General features: G+C 41.4%; 1 protein-coding gene across 8 annotated transcripts in view; it reads left to right on the top strand.

The window, feature by feature from the left end:
* The window catches only part of ank1a (ankyrin 1, erythrocytic a), a 109,028-nt gene that overhangs the window by 32,203 nt on the left and 60,026 nt on the right, over window positions 1–16,799 (top strand). For all 8 annotated transcript variants that reach the window (XM_088994429.1, XM_088994426.1, XM_088994428.1 and 5 more), the window contains exon 2: window positions 14,767–14,859. In XM_088994429.1, the coding sequence (XP_088850555.1) occupies window positions 14,767–14,859 (93 nt within the window). The remainder of the gene's footprint in view (window positions 1–14,766; window positions 14,860–16,799) is intronic.

The raw sequence follows: 16,799 nt of genomic DNA, 5'->3' as shown, positions 1-16,799 counted from the left end.
TTCCGCGCCCTAGTTTGGATTCTTGCAGTGTGCAAGTCCTCGAGAGTGGGTAGGGCGGTGCCAATGATTTTTTCCGCCGTCCTAACTGTCCGTTGAAGTCGGATTTTGTCCATTTTTGTGGCGGCCCCGAACCAAACGGTGATGGAAGAACACACGATGGATTCGATGACAGTGTAGAAATGTTGCAGCACCTCCTGTGGCAGGCCATGCTTCTTTAGCAGCCTCAGGAAGTACATTCTCTGTTGGGCCTTTTTCAGGATAGAGTTGGTGTTGACCTCCCACTTCATGTCCTGGGAGACTGTGATTCCCAGGAACTTGAAGGTCTCAACGGTTGACCCCAGGCAGTTGGATAGTGTGAGGGGTAGCTGTGGTGATGGATGTTTCCTGAAGTCCACGATCATCTCAACTGTCTTGAGCGTGTTCAGGTCCAGGTTGTGACGGCTGCACCAGAGCTCCAGCTGCTCCACTTGTTGTCGGTACGCAGACTCGTCGCCGTCTTTGATGAGACCGATGACCGTGGTGTCGTCTGCGAACTTTATGAATTTGACAGCTGGGTGCGTTGAGGTGCAGTCGTTCGTGTAGAGAGAGAAGAGCAATGGAGAGAGGACGCATCCCTGCGGGGCTCCAGTGCTCGTGGTTCGTGTTGTGGATGATATATTTCCCAGTCTGACCTGTTGTGTCCGTCCTGTCAGGAAGCTGAGGGTCCACTGGCAGATCGTGGGGGACACACCAAGCTGGAGAAGTTTGGGGATGAGGAGTTCTGGGATGATGGTATTGAACGCAGAGCTGTAGTCCACAAACAGGATCCTTGCGTAGGTTCCTGTGTTGTCAAGGTGGTCGAGGATGTGATGCAGTCCAATGTTGACTGCATCCTCCACAGACCTGTTTGCCCGGTAGGCAAATATCATAAAATAATCCCTCTCCCTCCCAGTGAGTGCTAAATTGCATGTTCGCTCTAATAGATTGCATCGGCCAGTCGCGCCAGCGTTCACTCTACCTGGAAGTAACACAGCAGCAAAGTTTTGAAAGGAAGAGGAAATGTGCCAGGTGCCTGATTGTGTGCATAGTCAAACGCCAGAATATTGCAGGAAAGTGTCATTCTGAATCTTGGTACGAATAGGCATGCTATATATAGACTTAGCATGCCTTCCTCTATCCAGCAGTGACTGCTTTTCTCCTCCTCTTCTTCTTTTCCTTTCGGCTTTTCCCTTCAGGGGTCGCCACAGCGAATCAATGTCCTCCATCTAACCCGGTTTTGTGCATCCTCTTCTCTCACACCAGCTACCTTCATGTCCTCTTTGACCACATCCATGAACCTCCTCATCGGTCTTCCTCTCGGTCTCCTGCCTGGCAGTTCAAGGCTCAGCATCCTTCTCCCGATATAGTCGCTCTCTCTCCTCTGGACATGTCCAAACCATCTCAGTCTGGCCTCTCTGACTTTCTCTCCAAAGCCTCTAATATGAGTTGTCCCTCATATTAGAGGCTTTGGAGAGAAAGTGACTGCTTTTCACTTCTGTAAATAATTAACCAATAAATCCAAACACCTTGACGTTAGCTCTTGAACAGTGTGAGTGGTCTTCATTTTTTCATGAACCCATTCTCTGCCCCCCCCCCCTCCTTTCATAGAATATATTATTGGCAGTGTTAAATAATTTAACAATTAAAACACAGACTGAAAAGTAAAATGAAGTTATACAAGGAATGCATAAAAAAAGTTGTTTATTCAAACGATGCACTCAGCATGTACATATTTGTCCTTTTCTCGATGTCTCTATATTTATCACATAATCCAGACAATTACGTCGATCATTGTCTATCAAGTTCCCATGAATTCGCAACAAATCCCCCGTCTCCCCTACTTGGGACCTGCAAATCCTCACGGCTCACAGTAGTTTTAAACATTAACAAAGGTGAATTGTATATTTATTGGTTATTATCACTGACTGGTTGCAAAGCAGCTACTGTTCTGTTGTGCGTCATTGAGCAGGAAAAGGAGAAGCTACACATTGGAGCATCTGGAGGGGATCTTCTGTTTCTCGCTCAAGATGTTACCGTAATCTGTCTTTGTCCTGACGAACGATCAATCTTCAGAAATTAACACATATTGAAAAATGGAATCACTTTCAACATTCAAAACATATTACACAACGAAATATTCAAGCTCAATAATACCTACTTGAGTTAAATTCCGCCAAATCATAAATGGTTTGTCACGCTCAACAAACTCTCCACTGACGCCCTCGCCTTCACGCGCAAACAATACACGTGTACCGTCGCCGAGCACACAGACATAGGCTACCTGCAGTTGAAATTTGCATACACAGCACGGCGGCCAATCAAAAGTCTGCTTCTTTCTTCCGGGCTTTCGCAAGCCTTATAAAGTCGTGCAATTGCATGTCACGTTCCAAAATAGATGCACAGAACCTCAGCCCAGAAGAAAGATTCAAAAGAAGCTAACAACATATGTGACGCTACAAAACGTAAATTTACATTAAACCGTGACAGTAAAGTGTACGTGAGACTTATGAAAGGGGCTTAGTGGCTGGTAGGAAGCAATGCAAACGTTGCATTGTGCACCACAATGACAATCGACTACTGCAGCAAAATCTACCGCCATGCACATTTACCGTAAATTAAGCATGGTAGCATTTGTAATAGGTACATTCTTGATTTAAAAAAAACTTCATACTTTGTGACAATGTTTTTTAATGTGATTGGTTGTCTCATTGTGCTTCAAGTTGTGAAAAATGGGGCAGGCAACTTTTTGTCATGAGTTTCGGCCCGTATATGGCTCGCGGGCCGTAGTTTGCCCATGTCTGGTATAGACTATAGACACATAAATGTTTGCGATCGATTACAGAAGTTATTCCGTGTCATTTTGAGGCATCTGGACAGAAATGTAGCACGCAGAAAATGCAGAAGATGGTGCTAAAGCTCCGTTGGAAATGGGCTGATTTGTCTGCTGGGAATTTGTGCCAGCGAATATCAAATAGTTGTCTTGGTGCAACACACAAAGATTCACTATCACGTTATTTATTTGTTTTTTGCAATACATTGGGGAGACTAAAAAAAATCTCAAAAAAAGACTATCAACATTACAGGGATAATACTAGTGGGCCTCAATCGGCAGTACACATGCACCTAAAAGCTAGCAAACACTCATTTGATGACAATGAGGTTAAAATCTTAGCAAAAGAACATATATGGTTTGAAAGGGGAGTAAAAGAAGCAATTTTCATAAAAAAGCTAAATCCTTCATTAAACTGATACAGTGAGACCTCAACTTAGAAACACCTTATCTTACAAACTTTTCATCTTACAAACGTCAAATTTATGAAAATGGAACCTTATAATAAGCACTATTTTCATAATACACACCCACCACGGCTGGCGGAGTGATCTTCGGCGGAAGCACACGACCGAACAGCACCAGAGTTTAAGTTACCAACAGTCCTTATGGAAGGTGACTCTCCTTCCATAAGCCATCAACGACCATCAAAAAGGTCAATAAAACTTTATTTTACAGCACAGTTTAGTTCTTTAATTACAGTCCTCATGTAATGTGCCTCTCTTTGTGACTTTATGATACAATGCAGCGTATTTCTGTCATTACAATACAATAGCACATTTATTATAATGTATGTTGTGTGTAGTTTTCAGGCTTATTTAGTTGAAAAGTATATTTTATGGAAAGCCGGGTACGGATTATTCCCATTTTAATGGTTTCCTATGGGATTTTTTTTTTTGAGATACACACTTTTCACCTTACACACTCTGTCTGGGAACCAATTAAGTTCGTAAGTTGAGGTCTCACTGTATGGTGGGGTGAGGTTCAATTTTGACCTAACATAGGTTAGGCAACATTAGTAATGCCGATGAGGTGATACCGGAGGGAGTGGGGCAATCAGGCCAGTCATTAGTCAGGAATGTAGGAACAATCGGTGGGGCTGCAGGGAGTGGTCCTCTGCTCCCCCCAACCTGAAAGCAGGGACCTATCATAGCTGTGTCCGGCGCCGCCACGTCTAGACATTAGGGACATATAAATAGGGCCGATACGACCAGTAAGACTTTAGTTCGCTGACGAAGCCTCTTGGATAGGAGGCGAAACATCCGACACCTTCAAAAAGTACAGATGAGGGCTGAAGAAACCTTCTCATCTCTGTACAACGTAGTACTTAAAGGACATAAAAATGTGGATGTGTATATATATATATATATATATATATATATATATATATATATATATGTATATATATATATATATACAGTAAAGTCTCGTTATATCGATGTCGTTTATATTGATAATACTGCTTATTACGACACTATTTACATTTCCCATGCACATTTCTAGTCTTTTTATGTATAATTAGTTCCGTTTAGTACGATTCGTGGTTTTTACTCTTTTTCATCTCCCGCCGGCCATTTTGCTATGTTTATATCGATACACGCCATCGGTCGCGCCATTGGTCGACTTGGTCACGTGAGTTTGTTACGTGACCAGCTCCCGTGTAGCATAGCCATTTTCATTTTCAGACGCTAGCTCGTGTGTAGCAGACGAGATTGAAGTGTTTGTGTTAAAAGGTAAAAATGGGAAGCAGAAGAAGATTGATGACTTTTTTAAATTGCATACATAATACAGTAAGATGTAAGCGTTGCAGTTTCCCTGTTGTGTTATGTACATGCGCACTGTACTGTATATGAATGCAATCGTTTTTTGCAACAATGTTTCTTGTTTTGTCTGCTGAAGCGTGATGATTTTGAAAATTACCGTACATTCCATACTGTGTAATAAAGGACAACTGATGTCACTTTTTATTCAAATGCAAAACACCAATAAAAATGACTTCACGCCAAGACGTCTTGCATTGCTTGTGAATCCAAACAATGGCTTCAGATTGGGATAATATGCTTTCTTATTACACATCCAGTTATGAATATGATTCGAATAGTTTTGTAGAGGAAAGCATACATGTTTGCAATCGATTAAAGAATTATATGTGCCATTTTGAGACAACATTGGATACGGATATATCAGAATCAGAATCAGAATCAGAATACCTTTATTCGTCCCGCAATGGGGAAATTTGCAGTCCACAGCAGCAATTGAAGAGGGATGGGGTTGGGGTGGGAGTGAAAGGATAGAAAACAAGATATTCTAAGCATAACAAAATAAAAATGTCAACTGTATACTGTGCAAATGTAGATGTGCAAAAACCGTTCTATAAACAAGACTGTACATAGTGCAGAATCAAGAGATGCATTTAGATATATTGCAACAACCCATATTTACAAGTGTCCAGTTTTTTTTTTTTTTTTTTCACATGTGATCATTGGGAATTGTGAAGCCTGACAGCAGTCGGTAGGAACGAGCGGCGGTACCTCTCCTTCTTGCAGCGCGGGTGTAATAGTCTCTGGCTAAAGGAGCTACCCAGAGCTGTCAGGATGGGCAGGAGGGGGTGGGAGGGGCTGTCCGTCATAGCTTTTAGTTTAGCTAGCGTCCGTCTGTTGCCCACCTCCTCTAGAGAGTCCAGCGAGCAGCCCACGACAGAACTGGCCCGCTTGACAAAGCGCTCCCGAGAATATCGATATAACGAGACTTATATATATATATATATATATGCATTCTTGGTAAAATAATTCATCACAAATGCATGATCCATAGAGAAATATTTGTTTCTGCTTATAATTACCCAATGGTGTCATCCTTTGCAAAGGTTCAAGTCCCCTTCATTGCTGTCCGCATGTCGTTTGACAAGATATTCTCATGGGTCTAATTTCAGCAAATGTTTTGGTCCATGGAGCAGGTGAAGATCACTTCTGAATTTCTAATCTCATTTCGGTTCAGATGCGGCATGGCGCTCTTTGTATGTTTTCGCTGAAACATTTTATGCTGATTTTTTGAGATCAGACTGTGTCCACTAATATGACAGCCGTGTCCTGGCGAATGTATTGTTTACATTGATGTATGTGGCACAGCAGCTGTTCCTGCTGGCTTAGTCTTGGCATGGCTCTTTGGGTTCACTTATTAGCGCATGTAACATTTGCGCTGTAGTTGGCAGGGGAGTGGACGAGAGTGGTTGCGAGTGCCGATGCAGTCTTGACAAGAGTCTGAGTAATCACCGGCTGTTTTGCGATGCGCGTGCAAGGCTCTAGGCTGGCCCCTTACAAAAGACCAGACCTGAAAAGCGCCATAATGAGGCACAGGCTGAAAGAAAAGACATGTCTCTTTCCATTTCTCTGGGCGAAAAGAGAAGAGCAACATAAAAGAATGAAACGCAAGAAAGAAAGATGAAAATAAGCCTCTCAAATCCAGTTTTTTAGCCGCGCTGTCTCCTTGAGTTTATCTTGTTTTCATGCGTGGGTTTTATTATGGTAATGCATTGTGGATACAATAAGCCTGATATGGTAAAACCAGTACGCTGCAATCTAAATACGAAAAACGGAGACAGCTCAAGGTCGTCCGTAAAAATAAAACCCAAAGGTCTTCACCTTATTTCCACTCACAGCCCCCCAAACAATACAGCACCCATGTTGCCAATAAATGTTCGCTGAGCATCATGTTTTTGTTCCCAAATGCACCCTTGACCCTGTGGGTATATATTGAACACAATGGTGTCACTAACTTTACACTTGGTGCTTCGACCAGCGCTTCAATTTTCACTTCCTTTTCTATTCAAACCAGAGACAAGGTGTTGATCAGATCATATTGTTGCACAAGATGAAAAAGAAGTGCGAGGAATATTAGATGTCACAAGATTCTCACCTGCTCAGTGAGCTTCGTTTGGTTTCTGTTTGCTGTGCGCAAACCTACCATCTGTCTGCTTTGCACTATTAATCAGGCCCTCTCAGTCCGTGAGCCCTCAACACTCTCACTCTCGCTTTCATTGTAACTTCTCCAGCCAGTCATTTACGGTTGCTTACATGTAAAACCTCTCACCCCTTTCACAACGTGTTCACGGCGTGATATTTAATTTATTTGTGTTTGTAAACTTTTACATGTCTCTTTCTCATTATTCTCTGTGAATGACAAAGCACATCCGTCTACATCCTCTGATGGTGATCAGATTGATATTCGTCCTTGGACTTCATTCTTAGTGTGTTGCTATTTATTTCCTAAATTAAATTGATTGTTATGAGGAACGTTTGGCATGGCTGGTGGAGCGTTATTCTTGATCAAATGTTATCATCATCAAATGTCTGTAATTATACACAGCATATGTTGACAAGATTTATATTCAGGATTAGTATGCATCATAACTGTACACATTGGCTCCCTTTACAAAACTTTCTGTACATTACAGGTGTCAAGGTCAAGGACCGTGGTCCATATCTGCTCTACCACGTCATTCTTTTCGGATCGCGAAAGCAAATCAAGCACATCAAGTGCCTTTGATGCTTGCGAAAATCCGAACCAAAATTTCTACAGTCGTTATTCTTAACTTCAGATTTGAAAGCTAGTTAGTCATTAATTTTGTTTGCGTTCTGTATGTAATATGTGGTGGAGATGAAAAATTCTAATGGTTTCACCAAATTCATAACGGCCACCGAGAGGAAACTAACTACATTGTGGCCTGTGGCAAAAAAATGACTTTGACACCCCTGCTGTACATCATATATTCCTAGTGCATCTCTGTTAAGGATGGCATAGTAAGACACTTTAGAAATGCTTCACTTAATAACCAAATAAAATATTACATATCAACCGTGTGTGCCAGTAGGTCTAGGTAATAGTAGGTCTAGGTAATAGTAGGTCTCAAATTGTAAGGCATGTATTATGTCACTCTTGTTCGAAATACAATGCTTCTATTTGAAAATCACGACATGATGGCCAAATATACATTTAGTATACCGTATATCCATTGAAGAGAACAAATAGGTAGAAACGGTGAAAGATGACAGGTTGTCATCTGTTGTGCAGCCTTTTTTTTTCTCGAATAAAAGTCACAATATTTAGATTTTTAGTCTTCTGAAAACCATTATCAAGCTTATTTTTACCTTAATAATTGTCTATATATTGGTGAGATCAGGAAAAACAGCAACTGTGCAGAAAGCCAAAATCCAATTACAGTAAAGTCTCGTTATATCGATATCGGTTATATCGATAGTACCGCTTATTACGATACTATTTTCATTTCCCTTGCACATTTCTAGTCTTTTTATGTATAATTAGTACCGTTTAGTACGATACCCGGTTATTACGATAATCCGGTTATTACAGTGCTCCTTTTCATCCCCCGTCGGCCATTTTTGTTGTTTATATCGATATATCCGTCGCGCCATTGGTCAACTTGGTCACGTGTCTTGTTACGTGACCCGCCATCGGTCGCGCCATTGGTCGACTTAGTCACATGAGCCGCCATCGGTCGCGCTATTGGTCGACTTGGCCGTGTGACTTTGTCACGTGACACGCCATCGGTCGCGCCATTGGTCATCTTGGTCACATGAGCCGCCATCGGTCGCGCTATTGGTCGACTTGGCCATGTGACTTTGTCACGTGACACGCCATCGGTCGCGCCATTGGTCAACTTGGTCACGTGTCTTGGTTACGTGTCACGCCATCAGTCGCGCCATTGGTCGACTTGGTCAGGTGACTTGGTTACGTGCCCAGCACCCGTGTAGCAGAGCCATTTTCATTTTCAGACGCTAGCTCGTGTGTAGCAGACGAGATTGAAGTGTTTGTGTTAAAAGGTAAAAATGGGAAGCAGAAGAAGATTGATGACTTTTTTAAATTGTATACATAATACAGTAAGATGTAAGTGTTGCAGTTTCCCTGTTGTGTTATGTACATGCCCACTGTACTGTATATGAATGCAATCGTTTTTTGCAACAATGTTTCTTGTCTTGTCTGCTGAAGCGCGATGATTTTGAAAATTATTAACATTCCATACTGTGTATTAAAGGACAGCCGATGTCACTTTTTATTCAAATGCAAATAAAAATGACTTCACGCCAAGACGTCTTGCATTGCTTGTGAATCCAAACAATGGCTTCAGATTCGGATAATATGCTTTCTTGTTACACATCCAGTTATGAATATGTTTCAAATACACTGTAGTTCTGAACATTAAAGCATACATGTTTACAATCATTAAAGAATTATATGTGCCATTTTGAGGCAACATTGGGGGAACATCTCTTGCCCAAAAAAAAGGGAGCTAATGGCCAGCTCCGTTTCTTATATGGCGCTTGGCTGCCCTCTTTTGGCGGCTTTTGTTTAATGCAGTTCGGCGCAGGATCGGATATATCGATAGTCCCGGTTATATCGATATTTTTTCGGACTCCCTTGAGTATCGATATAACGAGACTTTACTGTACTAACAACTCTTTAAATAAAAAATGCCATCCTAGCAAAATTCCGACTGCTGACAATTTACTTCATAATTCATGGTCAGCATTGTAGTTTGAGCAAATCATTTTCGGCTAATCTAATTTAAAAAGTTTTAAATACTCCCATGCCTGTGCAGTCAATTATGCTCCAGCCATGTTTCTTTTCTTGCGTTCATGCATGAAATCAATGAGAGCATAAAATTAAATCTACGCAGTGGAAAATAAAGGATCATTCAACATTATCATTCAATTTCATTTGACACTGTATCGAGTTTAGCTGTCAGAAAAGTTCTGGCTCCCACTTGTTTATTATTTCAGCTTCATTTTTGATATTTGCGCAGCTCTCACAAGCTCGTGACTGATGTCTTCACCTCACTCTTCAGCCCTGCCGTTGTAGATCAAACCTTAAGGAATAAGCGTGGAACGTGGGGAGTTATTCTGATGCATCTTCACAGCCATTATAATGAGTGTTTTTTTCCCTTTTTTCACCGTTTCTACCTATTTACCTATTTAAAGGACAACCAACGTCACTTTTTTGTTTCCTAACTGACATCAGAAAAACGTTTTATAGCATCTAAAATACCCAAAAAACGCAGTATGATATTTTTTGTCAAATGCAAAACACCATTAAAAATGACTTAGTGTCTAAAAAGTACTTCAATTTGAAACCGGAAGTGGCCAGTTTCAGAAGGTCCCGACCCATGTTCGTGGTGTCACGGCAAGACGTCTTCCCTTCTGCTCGAGAATCAAAACAATGACTTCAGATTCGGAGACTATGCTTTCTTGTTACTCATCCAGTTATGAATATGATTCAAATAGTTCTGAAGAGGAAAGCATACATGTTTGCAATCGATTACATAATTTATTCCATGTCATTTTGAGGGGAAAATGTAGCACCAAATGTGTGTCATCTGGGGGTGGGGGGGGGGGAAATGTAGCACCGAAAAGAGGCAGAAGAGGGCGACAAAGCTCCGTGGAAAGCTCCGTGGAAACGGGCTGATTAATTCCTTACAATTTTTGTCACTGAATATCAAAATAGATGCTTGGTGCCACACACAAGGATTCACCATCGCGTTATTTATGTGTTTTCCTTCTAATTTCGCCATCAACACGGATCAACACGAAGTTTTCAGACCAAACAAAGTATTGCAAAATGCATCGAGGTGATGCAAGGTATGTCCTTTCTCGCTGAGGGGCGTTCCTTCAGTGACGTAGGGTGAGGACTCGTCACCAACTCAAAAACAAGATTTCCGGAATATTCCACGCGAGTCTTAAAACATAAAATATAGCTATATGCGGTGGAATCTTTGTAAAATACGCTCAGTAGAAGTCATTTGAAGCCATTTTATAAATTTTGGACACAACTTGTCCGGAGATGTCGGTTGTCCTTTAAAATTGCATTTTCTGTGTAGCTTTATCTCGTGTTTCTATTTATAATTGTAATTTATTTATTATTGTATCTATGCTTGTCTGTGACTGTAAAGTGTCGTTGAGAGCTTTGAAAGGTGCTTGAAATAAAATGTATTATTATTATTATTATTATTGTTGTTGTTGTTGTTGTTGTTGTTATTATTATTATTATTATTAAGGAGTGGCTGTCTTTCCAGCAGCTCATGTATTTTGTTTTTCTACTTTCATTCCTTTCATCACTTTACTGCTGTGAAATGTAAAATTCTCCACTGTGAGACTAATAAAGGCAAACCCAATCCAATTCTTCTTATTCCTCACTCTCTCTGGCCTCTCTGATATATTATTATTATTATTATTATTATTATTATTATTATTGTTATTATTCATCTGTGTAAGCTCTCAGTCATACAGGAGTGGTCCATCGATGAAAAAGTTTCTTCAGCCGTCATCTGTACTTCTTTCAAAGAAGTACAGATGACGGCTGAAGAAACCATATTATTCTGATTGTATCGCGTATACCCAACGAGCAAGGTGTTGCGAGTCTGATGTCCAATGACCACCAGTGTTATCTCTTTTATCCTTATCTACATCTTAACGCCTTGAGTTCCCCCGATTTCTTTTGGCTGCCCCGAGGCTCCCAAGGCTTCTCGTTGGAATGGCCCTTTCCTCTTATCAGCACCTCTCAACCCCCTTCTGCCTCAGCCGTCTCCCACCTCCTCCTCTTTATCCCAGACCCCTTTTGCCCCTCTTCTCCTGTCATCACTACCCGTCTGCTACTTAATCCTATTATCCTTTTAAGATGACACGCTCTGTAATTCGCCACAAACTCTGCAGATGATGCTGCCGCATTATTTGCTCACACCAACATCATTTACAAACAGGGCTGGCAAATCACAAGCGCGATTTAACGAGCAGTCGCCCCAAAAATGAAGAAAGGTCACGCAAAGTGCAACTTTGACAACTTTGTCTGTTAAGTGACACTGTGTACTGCAGTGCCTTCACCTGGTTTTGTCTATTTTAAGGTTTCCTTGCAAAGGCTTTGGCCTCTACTGTCACCGTGTGATTCACAGTACCCTTGAGGTGACTCCACGTGTGTCCTCCACTGCCACGTGTTGACTGTTGCATCTGTTTTTGCTGACACCTCAACTCTGGCTGACTCTTGATGAGGGTGTTAGTGCGTATGCGTATCATGCGAGTACACCAATCTTTTCTCTCCCCCCAAAAAAAGAATCCTCAGAGAAAAGGTTGTTTTAGATTACCTTTAATGCACGATATGTTTTTTGCAGTGTTCACACCTGTGACGTTAGCCAAATGTGAATGCTGCAATGTTATCCCTAATGTCTTTGGGTGCACATAAAAATGAATTCCGGTGCATTGCGCTTGGCTTGTGTGAATATATGCTGCATGAAACAATAACTTCGATGAATTGATAGATTAACTCAATTTATTTCATTGTGAACATGCAGTACAAGAAAAAAAATCTAAATCTTCAAAGAGCTATGGTGAGCATTGTAAAGTGGGGCTGTTGTCCAAAATGACAACAGCGTGAAGTAAATATGTCTCGGGAACCTACTTTTCTACAAAAACAAACGAATGAAGAAATGGATGGATGGATGGAGGGGTGAATGGGTAGATGGATGGATGAATAGATGGATCGATGGATCGTTGGATAGATGGATCGTTGGATAGTTAGACGGATAGACTGATAGGCAGGCAGGTATGTGCAAAGCTTATTTTTTCGGCAATGACATTACAGCATGGTTCACTCCCTCATCCCAATAAGAAAATAAAAAAAAAATCAACACATTTGTGATGAGCAAACCACAAAACAAGTAGGATTTCACTGTATTTCACAGCACATGCATCCGAATCGCTAGTTGTTAGTCTCACAGGTGCTTTTCCGTATTTGCAGAGGCAGTCAACCACCAAATAGTTTGGAAGGTTTGTGTGACATTTCAGCCGGTTAAACTTGTGAATTCTAAAAAACACTTTTATGTAACTCAGCAGTCGGCATTGAATGTCATGCTTTCAACCCTCACATTATTGTGATGTGCCATAACATTGCTGCCACACAGAGTCAATTGTTGTTATAACCATGACAGGGTGTTGAATCTGTGGCTTGTACGAATTTTGATGTTTTTTTGCAGCAGAGTAGTGCCAGACATCCCAAAAGTAGCTGTGTTTGTTAGTTTTTTGGTGCTGATACACAACGGTCAAGAGAAACAGATGGGCTTTTTTTGTGCATGTTGCATGTGATGGCTCCCAGCAGAGAAGGGTAGAGTAGTCAAAATTGCTAATTTGGTAATATAAATGTTACTGTTGAATTAATTTTGATTATCATTATTATCAAAACAAACATGACACGCATGTTTGTTTTGATACTGATTCGCTGTGGCGACCCCTTGAAGGGAAAAGCCGAAAGGAAAAGAAGAAGAAGATTATTATTTTTAATCAAACAAGGCATTAACGTGAAATAGACAAAAATGTGACAAGAAAACCTTGTTTTGTGCCGCAATGAATTGGATTGGATTTGATTGGATTTGCCTTTATTAGTCTGGCAATGGAGGAATGTATATTTCACAGCAGCAAAGTGATGAAAAGAATGAAAGTAGAAAAACAAAATACATGAGCAATGGAGAAATTCCCAATGTATCCATCCATTATCCGTACCGCTTATTCCTCATTTGGGCCGCGCAGTGCCGGAGCCTATCCCAGCCGTTTTTGGGCAATCGGCAGGAGATATCCTGAATTGGTTGCCAGCCAATCACAGGGCACCCAGAGACAAAAAAAGTTCGCTCTCACAATCACACCTCGGGACAATTTAGAGTGTTCAATCAGCCTGCCATGCATGTTTTTGGAACGTGTGAGGAAACCGGAGGAACCGGAGTAACCCACGCGGGCCCAGGGATAACATGCAAACGCCGCACTGGGAGGCCAGATATGCACTGTGAAACCGCCATGCTCACCACTGGACTACCAGGCCCCCCATTCCCAATTTACAGCAGAAAGGGAAAAGTAAGACAAAAATATGTCCTATAAATATCAACTATTTTTCTTTTTTTTTTCATCTATGACTGCTACATACTCCAAAGATGATGATGAAAGGTGGTTCAGGTTGAATAACTGCGTCATATTTGTTGTTTTGTATTATTTTGACTTCAAGATGGCTGCCTTTACAGAAACTGTGAAACCTTGCATTGGCATTGTGGGCCAAGGACAAACTACATTTTATACATTTTATTGAGGTGCCAATAAGCGAGGACGTCATTTTTGTCGCTGGCATCATTATGCTGACAATGGCACAATCCAGAGTGTGTATGATGTATGATCATTATGTCTGCATGTGTTGGGTATGGGGGGATTGAATATCACCACCAAACAGTTTTTTTTAGGAATTATCTGACAAACAAAAATAAAAGTAGTTCACATATATCTACAGAATATGGATCTGTGCTCAATGGTGTGCCATTCTATTATGATACATATTTTTGCGGATCAGTGTTCATTATGCATCAAATTTGGCATGGGTGGAGTTGCCCCGCTCGCCTGTGGGGCCTTTATGCTACGTAAGTACACCCACTTAAGCAAGCATTAAAGGGAATCCAGACTGACTTGAACCATGACTCAGTTGTTTCATCGATGATCATCGACACCACCACCAACCACCTTGTCCATTGCCATCAAGTTCCCGCTGCCCGTGAGGGCCACTGCATGCGTGACATCCTTGTGTTATGTGCAGAAATGCTGATCACCCTCACCTGTTTCCCTCAGACAAATTAGTCATGTGGGGGCGGTGTGGTGGGATTGTTTGATTGGACTGGTTACCCTTCATGTTACCCGTTCCTTCCGATGCCTTATGTGTTTTCTACTCGTTTCTCAATATGATGTTCTCATGTTGCTCTCTTTTATATTCCTTGCCTCCCATGTCCAGTTTTCTGTCCTGCTTTCTTGCCTCTCTCTTCTCTCTTTCTTCTGCATCTCACTGATGCTATTAACTGGGCTCTGTCTTTATGTCGTATGTTCTTTTAGGCCCACGCCGTGCATCGCTGGCTAATCGATCAGGACAGTAGTGTGAGCTCTGAGATGCCCGATGGCCAAGGAGTATGGCTCTGTGATGATGAAGTAAATATCTGCAACACGTATATTTCGCTTTTTTTATATTAATATGTGCTTATATATGTATATGTATATTTCTATACTGTCGTGACTATCACTCCGTCATGTTCGCTGTTTCTTCAGTATTTTTTTTCTTTTTTTCTTTTATCACTTTTCTTGTGTTGCTTATGATATTGTTGCGCTGGTTCATTCAAGTCATGCTGTTGTGCTGTGAGCTAATTCAGTGGTACAGGTGTCGTGGATCACGCTGGAGCTTTTTCACTGTTCCCTGTCCCCGCTTGACATATTGTACTAACTTGCTGATTTACACGTTTCATTCATTGATGTGTTTTTTTATGTTGTAGAACCATTTTTGTTGTTTTTTCACATTCGCGACACAAGTGTGTTTTATATGAACATTTCTCAGTGTCGTGTGATAGATCAGAAACTGGTGTGATCAAATCAGCATATTACACGGCAAGAGTCCACGGGCAAAATATAGATTTTATGTAGTGGTGTAACACTTAAATCCATCCACACAAAATAGTTCCTGCAGCAGAGGCTCACACTAATGATAACATAGTCAAAGTATTTTTCCTGTGGGTTCTTCTAATTTAGTAAATATGCTTGTTTCACCTGTATCACTTTTGTTTAGGCGTCAATCATATTTGATCCAGAGTGGTCGTGTGTGTGAGCATTTGTGTGTGGGTGGGTGTTTTTGTGTCCTGGCGGTTGGCCTGATCAGTGCATTGTGTGCATGCTTATACTCAGTCATGCATGGCAACTTCAGTGATTCAACATTTAGTTTGATGTGAAGCAACTCTATGCGCTGTGTCTGGTTGTGGATGTGCTTTTCTGCTGCCTCATTTTGGTTGTGCATGCCTTGATGTCACTATATGTTTATTGTAGCTATTGTGTATTTCTAATATGACAGCAATCCGCATGTTGTGTCTGTTTTTTGTCTGCCTTTATCTATGTAAACAGTCTGGGACTCTTTCACCAATGCGGTTTCATTGCAACTGTCTCTAATAGATGATCTTCAATCCATTATTACTAAGTGGAAGAGTGTTCATCTAAGTCTGTGTAAGCTCTCAGTCGTACAGGAGTGGTCCATCGATGAGAAGGTTTCTTCAGCCGTCATCTGTACAAAAGTGAAGGTTTCGGACGTTTCGCCTCCTATCCAAGAGGCTTCGTCAGCGAACTAAAGTCTGACTGGTCGTATCGGCCCCATTTATACTCAGTCATGTGTGTAAAAGAGGCGATTCTTATAAAACAACAAAATCCTTCATTAAACCGGTCTGGTGGGGTGAGGTTCAATTTGGATCGTTCATACAATAGCCTGCTTAGGCAAAACAGGTTAGGCAACTTTCGCAATGCTGATGAGGGTCGTTATGCTGATGAGGTGATACCGGGGGGAGTGGGGGTAATAGGCCAGTCGTTAGTCAGGAATGTAGGAACAATCAGTGGGGCCACAGGGAGGGGTCCCGTGCCCCCCCCAACCTGAGAGTAGGGACCTATCATAGCTGTGTCCGGCGCCACCATGTCTGGACATTAGGGATATATAAATGGGGCCGATACGACCAGTCAGACTTTAGTTCGCTGACGAAGCCTCTTGGATAGGAGGCGAAACGTCCGAAACCTTCACTTTTGTACAGATGACGGCTGAAGAAACCTTCTCATCGATGTTCATCTAAGTGCAATTCGGCCACTGGGAAACTTGTTCCAGACCTTTCTTTTCCCTCAAATCCTTGATATTGCTATCCCAAATTTACTCATGCCACCAATTCTATGTCCATAGTGCTTCCAATCTTGAGCGAGCACTATGAAGCTTCCTATCAGGAGTCTTTTTTGAACAAAAACAGCATTTTGCCAGCACTCTTAAATATTATTAATTGTGTGCAAATTCAATACATGGCAAGTGTAAATGCGAACGTGCTATTTCAAACAAGTACAGTACTGTATTACTA

This window comes from Hippocampus bargibanti, linkage group LG04 (genome assembly GCF_051943395.1).
Source record: "Hippocampus bargibanti isolate YZ-2025 linkage group LG04, ASM5194339v1, whole genome shotgun sequence".
NCBI classification, from domain to species: Eukaryota; Metazoa; Chordata; class Actinopteri; order Syngnathiformes; family Syngnathidae; genus Hippocampus; species Hippocampus bargibanti.
The sequence above is the reverse complement of the archived record's forward strand: the minus strand, read 5'-3'. Positions and strand labels throughout refer to the sequence as shown.